Raw genomic sequence first — 8,441 nt, 5'->3', positions numbered from 1 at the left:
GTTGGTAAGCTCAGATCTGCTCTGGTGAAAGCACTTCAGAGGTGATGTGCCTCATTGTCCTAAAGGACAGGACTAACTTAAGGGAGCTATCACCATTTCATACAGCAATAAATGCAGGGAGTCTAATCTCTGAAATCGTTAGTTGTATGTTAAATTTGTATATGTATATGAATGCTTTGAGATAGGATTTTGAAAGTAACAGGTAAGATTTCAAAAGTAACATCAAGAAATCCAGGCTGGTTCATTACTGATTAATCTGCTTTCTTACTCTTATTTAACTAGACCCTATTCATAGAGGTACTCTAGAACAGCTACTCCTTTTATTCTGGAGTAATTAGTCCAAAGAAATTTAACAAATACTCTTCCATTCCACCACACTATTGAAGTTACCCAAAAGTGTATTTCCGTAATGGGGCCTACATCAAAGCTGAACTTTTCTGGGGAAAGATAAGGAGCAATGACCAATTACTGGGTAATAAAAAATAGACTAAAGCCCAACATAGTTAACTTTTGAATTTGCTGTTTTGCATTTTTTCCTGAAGGTAAATGCCTTTGTGAAGACAGTTTTACATGGTTGCATTCTTTCAGAGACAGATTGCTTAATATATGCTTTTAAGCTTAATACCTTCATTTTGCTCAGTATTATTTGCTCCTTGCAATGAGGAGCTGAAGATCTTAACTCTCAGAAAGCTCTCCTTGAAACATGTACCTCACCTGAAAAGGCAGGGTCATTCCTCCGCTGCAGCACACCCTCTGCGGAAGGAGCACTTCACCAGCGCTGCGTTAATGACCTGCTGCCCCCGAAGGAGAGCATCACCCTTCGGCTCAGCTGTGATCACTCCTGGCACGTCCTGCGCCCTGACCGAGGCACAGAGCAGTGCGTCGGGGGGCATCTCCTGGCCTGACTTTTCAAGAAGCCCTGAAAGACCTTATGGCTGGGGGGGCAGGGAGGGGCAGTTCTGGGAGGTGGGAAGAGGTTGGTTGTCCGAGGGGACCAAACACCTGGGCTCGTATCCGAATGGGTTTCCGACACATACATGAAGGACAGTATGCCAGCTTGGGGAGCCATCCATGGCCCTGGGACGCGCGGTCTCAGCTGGGCCTTGCCACATGCCCTACAGCTGCCCCCCAGCTGCTACACCAAAGAACTTTTGGCTCTGAAGGCAACAGCTGGTGCGGGAGCCCGTAGCCTTTTGAAGCCTCCCTTTCGACGGGATTTTGGGCTTTGCCCTGGGGATGCGTCCTATTTTTGACCAACGGAACAGGGAGAACCCCCTCTGTGGTGTGCGCGGGCATCCCGAGGGGCCTGTGTGCCCCTTCCTCCCAGCCGCCTGCGTCCAGCGGGGCGGGCCTCCGGGAGCCCACCCGGTTTGCGTGAGGGGGCCCTCTGTCAGCACGGGGCTTTTTTGGCTCAGCGGGAGCCCCTCGCAGCGCTGTCCCCCGGGGCCACGCAAGCGGTGGACATTACTTTCCCCGCGGCCGGTGCGGGAGCCGGTCGGCGGGCCGGGCGAGAAGGAGACCCCCCTCCCCGCCACCGCGGCCTGCAGCGGGGTCCCCGCCTCCCGGCCGTAACGAAGTGCTAGGCCGAGCGGGTGCTCTCCTCCCCCGCCGTCGCCCCCGGGCCGGGAGCAGCACCTGGTCCCCCGACAGCCGGCGCGGTCCCTCCTGGCGGGTCCCGCCGGCCGCCTGGGCCGGACCGAGCCGGGGCGGGAGGCGCGGGGCCGAGCGGCGGCGGGAGGCACCTCCCGCCTCCGCCGCCTTTGGGGGCGCCTTGTCCCGCTCGCGGCGCCTCATGGCGCGATGCAGCTGCAGTGGGAGGGAGAGGAAACCCACCCCCCTCGCTCGGCGGCCGCCTTTGTAACCGCTCAGCCCGGCGCGCCGTCCGGCCCAACTCGCAGCAGCTCGGGGAGCGCCGGAGCGCGGCGGCGGGAGCAGATGGAGCCGGAGGGTAAGGCTGCGCCCGCCGGGCCGGGCCCCGCTGCCCGCCCGGGGAGGTGTCCCGGCGGCGGCACGTCTGCCGCCCCCAGTCCCCCGCGCCCCCGGGGAGAGATTTCCGTGCGAGCTCCGCGCTCGCCCGCCAAGTTTTCTCCTCAGCGGAGCCTGGGGCGGCCAGGGGCCGCGGGGAGCCCGGGCGGGGGAGCGGAGCGCAGCGGGGCGGGCGGGGGTCCCGGCGGGGTGGGGTCCGCGGGGTCCCTCCGGCGGGTGTGGAGGGAGGCCGGCCCCGCTCCAGGTGTGCGAGGGCCGGAGGGGCAGCGCGGCCCGCCCGGGCGCTGCGCGCTCCCCCCCCCCCGCCTGCCCCCTCCCCTCGCCGCTCGGCGGGCGCTGCCCCGCGCGGTCCCGGCCCCGGCAGTGGCGGCTGCGCCCGGCGCCGGGGCCCTCCTCTGCCCGCTCCTCCCCGCCCGCCCTTGGCCCTCAGCGGGCAGCCGGGCACGGCCCGGAGCGGCGGGGCCGCGGGGGTCGGGCTGCCCCGCGGGGCGGGGGCGGGGGCCCGGCCTGGAGCGGAGCAGCCTGAACAGATCCGGGGTGACGCTTAACTTTTTTTTTTTTTTTAAATCTTTTTTTTTTTTTTTCCCCCTCCCCCCATGAGCGGGCTGGTGTGTTTCGAACGCAAACCCGTTCTCAGCGGGGTCCAAACCAGCCCTCTTTAGGCCTGAGCTCTTCAGCTGCGGCTGGCAAATGCTGCTGCCCTGGTCTTCCACCTTCGTGGAGGTGTAGCCTTGGCTGCGGGGAGTTACCCCGCTGTGCTTCTCTTGCAAACTTGGTGGTTGTCTGCAGGCACCTAGGAGAGCCTCGTCCCTGCACGGCTGACAATGCTCAGAGATTGCACCTTTGTGTAAATATAGTACTAAGCTGTGTAAATATATTTTTAGTTCTCCTAAAACCACATAAAACCAGTTCTGTTAAACACTTATTTTAGTAAGACTATTATTAACTGCATAGATCAAATTTATTTCCTGCCAATCCATATTTAGGCACTTATGAAATGCCAAGTTTTTCTCCACTCTCTCCTTTTTAAATACCTTTTGGAGCCGTTAGTACTTATAATGTAAACCATTTCTAGTTCCAAATTGGAAACCTCTGAGCCATAATGGTTTGTTGCATTTAGCTGGCTGTCTCATGTAAGCCCTACATTCTCATGCAGAAAAAGAAAGAAGGAAAAAAAAAAAAACTAAAAAAACCTTATGAGATTCATGTTTAGAAAATTGGCTGCATACATCGTAGCTGTTTTTTAAACCTCAGTACCTAAGTCACATTTTCCATTCCAAATATTAAGAGTGGTTAAACTATGTTAAAGGCATATACTCTACCTTAGTTCCCTTGCAAGCTTTAGGGAATTTTAACACAAAGGAAAATGGCTCTACAATTTAAAAGAATCTGGGACTAACCACTTCTTGCAGTGCCTGATACGCAGCAGCACCAAAGAGTGGAAGAGACTATTGGCAATTGTTAATGACCAGAATTGGTTTTGTTGTCCAAGCAGAGAAGTATGCAGAATGTAAACGGGATATGTAGGGTGACAAATCCATTGATAAAACTATTATTGCATTCTTTATAAGAAGTTTATTTTTAATATAAAGCTAGTTTTCACAATGCTATTAGGATGTTTTAGTTATACAGTTCATACTCAAACTAGTAGAGCTGTGTTTATAAAATCATGCCCTGAAATAAGCAAGCTGGGTTTGTTCCTGATGTAGCTCGTTTACGACCCAGTTCTTTTATTGTATGTCTCCTTACCTTAATAAAGCTAGAGAAAAATGATAAAAATGAAATTGAGTTTAAAGGAATTCCTTCTTTTGAAGAAATAAATCCTTATTTTTTAAAAATGGAAGTTCTCTGCCCTTCTTGGGTAGGTAAAGGCTGGATCAACCCAAGAAAGATTATGATGAGTTGCAGACCCGCTGAGGTTTCCCGTCTGCCCTGGATCTAGGGGTATTCAGATAATCTGACTTCTGGCACCTCCTGAACTATTTGGGTACCAATCTTCAGTACGTTAAGTTTGGAGATGGGTCTTCCCGCATGGATTGGAGCCTACAGGAGCTGCAATACCTGTGTTAGCAGCCCCTCTCTCTCGATTAGTTATAGAAGGAGCTGGGGCTCTCACATTAGGTGCTTGTAGATAGGTGCTATACATATCTGACCGTATGCGTATGTAGTTTTGTTGACTGTGGTTGTCTTCAGTGAGAGAGTTATTTCTGTTTTCAGAGTTACGGCGCCTCAAGTATGGTGATCTAATGGAAGTCTGTAGAGGCTAAGCTTGCTTGCCCTTGTGACTTTGATTAAATGTGCCCTGCTTCTGTAGTCCTGGCTCAAACCATTCTTGAATGGAGCTAGAATTGCCATTGTCCAGTCCCTTTTCATGCAGCTCCTTGCACTTAACTGTATGTCTAAAACTCTTGCTGAAAATGAAGCCAGGACTCACTCTTCCCAGAGGCGCTTTGCCTCTTTCCAAATGTGCAGATGCCAGCCCTGCCAGGTATCTTCCACAGAGATGGGGAAGACAGATAGGGGGTTGATACCAGGTTGCCCTTTCCTTAAGGAAATCCAGTATGGTGTAGTAACGCCATGGGAAATACTGACCTGCAGAGTTCTTGTGGATGTCCCCCAAACTCCAAATGTCAACTGGGGTGATAATGTGTGAGGAGCTTGGGACTTCAAACCTTATTTGTTCTTGAAGCGTCTCAGAGATGCAAGAGAGGATGTTATGTTCAAACCAATAAAAATGGTGGAATCAGAATAGAGTGGTGATGGTCCTCGTGGCTTCTTGTGTGGGATGAGCTTCTGTAGTGTGATCCAGAACGAGGAAGACTCTCTTAGGTCAGTAGCTGTGGAAGCGGGTTGTCAAAACCCTGGGACACAGGGAAGGAAAGACTTGGGAAGTCAGAATCCAAGGTGATGATTTTTTACTTGTGCATTGTTAGCGTTGCAGTGTTTTCAGGACAGGCTTTGTGGCTGGGTTTTTAAAGCATCCCAAGCGTTTTATACTCCGAGCGCCCTGATCAGGTTGCTATGTGTTTGGTTTTGGGGAAGCCATGTCCTCAAACAAGCTGTATGAGATGGGGTGATTTGGGGACTGCTGCCCTCTGAAATGCTATCTAAAATCCGTGTGTTTCCCACTGGTTGTCAATGAAAAATGAACAACTTCTGTAGGAGGTCTTTGGGAACAGCTTTGTCTTCCATGTGTCTGTAAAGTGTCCAGCTCAACAGACACTGGATATTCCTGACAGGAGCTTGTCTGTTACTACCGACCCAGCTCAATAATAATGAATGTATGGTTTTTTTCAAATTGTTTGTACCTTTTTTTGTTTTGTTTTAGGGATCTCATTAAGATTATCGAACATTAGTAATATTGGTGCAAATGGTCCTGCTTTGGTTAGTGAGTGAGACCGAGTGGTCTGTATGAGAATTGAAAGGGCAGAGTGCAAGTGCAACAATGATGTGATTAATACTTTATTTCCTCGCTGACTGTACACCGGTTTCTACTGAAGCTGTAAAATAGTACAATGCTTTGAGTGAGATTCATTTTCTTCTTAAAGCTGTTTTACTAAATACTGAATACTCGAAGAATTTGAAATTATTTAAAAGAGGTGGCTGGTAAAACCTAAGTAATAAATACTTCTAGCTCCCAGGACTGGGTACAGGTCTTGTGTTAGAGATTTGAGCTATTGATTATGTAGATGTTAACTTGTCTGAGTGGAGTAAATAGTGTGGCAGATTAAAAGTAGTAATAACTACTGCGGTATTAATTTTTGTCAGTGTTATGAAATTTTAATGTGAAAATGTATGTTTCACTTGAGAGACCTTGGTTTACGATTCTTGCATAATGATGAATATTGATACCGTTTGGAAAATATGTCTCTTGTTCCAAATTCTCTGAACTAGTTGAAAGTGCCTTTTAAGTAAAAAAATAACTTCATATATTTTTCAGATGTGGAAACAGAGGCAGAATTTGAGAGAGCCTGAGATAGGGTGGACTAAGGTACAAGTGAGAGAGAGGAGAGAGACATTATGAGGGAGTATCATTGAACTCCTCAGCTAGTTCTTTCCATCATGTGGCAGCTCTCAAGCCATGCTGCATACCCACCACCAGCTCCGAGGTCTTTCATTTTCTTGTCCTCTGCCAATCCCTTCGAACTCCCCACTGAGCACCGAGCCCGGTTCCCCCGAGCACACGACCCCGGACCTCTACCATGAAAATCCACCGTGAAATTGGGAATAGATGTTTGCAGCTCAGTGTTGCGTTCTCTGGAGCATACGGTAATTGGAAGGCAGTCAGTCACGGCACGAAACTCTGGCTGGTTTGGAGGTTATGAGTAGTGAAATTTGAGAAGGCCTTTGTTGGTGGAACAATAGTGGAGGTACACTGGAAAGTGCTTCCAGTGAAACTTTTTGCCCCTCCCTCTACTCTCCCCCCTCCCATTCCCCAGCCATCTCCTAAAAGCAAGGTTTAGTATAACTACATTTGCATTTTACGCTTTGCAATGTCTTAAAATTTTATGGGTCTTTGAATTTTATTTCACAGTTTGTGGCTTTTCACCTTATCTGTACTGGCTATCATTAGGAGTTTGTGGTACTGAAGTACTGCGTGTTTGCTTTACCTTGATACGGGGTGAATGCTGTACCAGCCAGCGCAGAGAAGAAATGCTAATGCATGGTGTCCTCTCCTGCAGTGCTAAATGGAGCGACAGCCTGATGTTCATCTCCATTCCCTCATTGGTATGGCCATTGCTTTTTCTGGCAGTAGTCACCATGTACTTCTATGAGAAATACCCAGGATGTGCAGTTGTGACCTGGCTTCTCAGGGTTAAGTTACTGAGTTTAAATGGCATTATTTAAAGCACGTTGCCTCTGTGGTCCCTGACCGCTACCTCTCAAAATGCTGTTCTCCCTGCTTTTTCTTCTGGTGTCACTGACTTTTGTGGCTATTTTCGTCTTTCTGTGAAATGTAATTGTGTTTCAGAGTTTATTGGTATTACCCACTTCCTTGTCTTCTGGGTTGCACTTTTCTTATTATTTGGCCAGGCCTAAGACCCTGGTGTGGGACAGAAAGCCAGTGATTTAACTGCTGTGGGAGGGCTGGGTGGGGAATTGGGCAGGAAGCTTGGGGAGAGGAGGTTGTTTGCATAGTATAACCTCAGTCGTCTCGTGCAGGATTCCCTGCAGGGTCCTTGGGGGGCTCAGAGAGTTGATTTCATCAACTCGTCACCTCCAGAAGCTCCATTTACTGAGGGCTGAGGTTCCTACCTTGGAGCCGGGCTGTCTGAATAACCCTTCAGATATCGTCAGGATACTTTTCTTCCTCTGTCTGTCTTCTCTCCCTCTGAGTATGATTAGTGTTTTAGTTATAAACTCTAAAAACCTGTGGCTCTTTGACAGTCAACTGTCAGCATAAAAAAGTTGCAGAAGTGCTAAAATGGGATTTTTCTCTTGCATTAAGGCACTTGGTACTGCCTGAACGGTGTAATGTGCGTTGGTGGTGGGACTGGGAAGTCTGGGCTTACTGTTGCATGGCGTCCCCGAGAGGCTGGTCAGATGGACCTTCCTGGGTCCCCCTCTGTACTGGTGTTGGGCAGTAATAGCCTGGAGAAGCAGCTTTTTTGTCTTGAGGAAATGTGTCAAGCATTACCAAATTTTGTGTCTACCTTAATGCTGGTGAATTTTGAGAGAGCTCAGTGTTATTAAAAGCAAGAATAACCATTTCTAAGTTTTTAAATTGCACAGGCTTCTATGGTCTGTTTGAATGTGTTGGAAGTATTGATTGCTGTTCTGAATCAAGCTTCTGACGTTGGGTGAGAAGCTGTCACGAGGCAGTGAACGGAGTAATGTACAATTTATGGTCTTCAAATCTGTTGTTAGTAGTTGGAAAAGGCAGCTCTTGGGATGGCAGAGTCTTCAAGGCATTAACAGAGAGGGATGGAGCAGACCACTGGCAACTGCTGTGAGAGGCGAGGAACTGCTAAACATTGTAGGTCCTTGTGAATTTCAGTATGGCCGTGAATAATTATATTACTGAAATTATATTTTAAAATGCTGAAGCATCTCCTTTTGAAAAATAATTCTAATTCTTGAATTTCTTCAGAGATTGATTTGGTGCTGCTGCTTAGAAATTCTTTGGCTTAATGAAGATTCAAGGAGAGAATATTTTTGTGCTGAACTGCTGAATGAATCAATTTTGCATTATATTTGCCATTTTTCTCTCTTCAAGCATTTTGAATATTCTGTTGCTGAAGTATTCAGAGCCACTGCTTTAAGTGTAGCTACCTCTGCTGTTAATTTATGCTACTCATTGAGCTGGTTAATTAATGTGAAAGGCTAAAACACTGACACTTTGGACTCTGGTTAGATGTCAGCCTGTTATTGGAAGCCCAACCTCTATGCTTTGGACAGACCATTTGGGTACAGTGTATGCATGCAGCATGCACATCTGTACACATCATCGTGGC

At 48.5% G+C, this 8,441-nt stretch overlaps 1 protein-coding gene across 3 annotated transcripts in view; it reads left to right on the top strand.

Moving 5' to 3' along the window:
• Positions 1 to 1,383: 1,383 nt before the first annotated feature.
• The window catches only part of FGD3 (FYVE, RhoGEF and PH domain containing 3), a 113,065-nt gene continuing 106,007 nt past the window's right edge, over positions 1,384 to 8,441 (top strand). For 2 of the 3 annotated variants that reach the window (XM_072876037.1, XM_072876035.1), the window contains exon 1: positions 1,387 to 1,948. In XM_072876037.1, coding sequence (XP_072732138.1) covers positions 1,801 to 1,948 — 148 coding nt within the window. In that variant the 5' untranslated portion in view covers positions 1,387 to 1,800. Of the gene's footprint in view, positions 1,949 to 8,441 lie in introns of all 3 variants that reach the window. The other variant, XM_072876039.1, reaches the window with a different exon arrangement.

The sequence above is a fragment of the Ciconia boyciana genome, chromosome 11 (genome assembly GCF_034638445.1).
Source record: "Ciconia boyciana chromosome 11, ASM3463844v1, whole genome shotgun sequence".
NCBI lineage: Eukaryota > Metazoa > Chordata > Aves > Ciconiiformes > Ciconiidae > Ciconia > Ciconia boyciana.
This window is presented reverse-complemented; position numbering and strand designations above follow the sequence as displayed.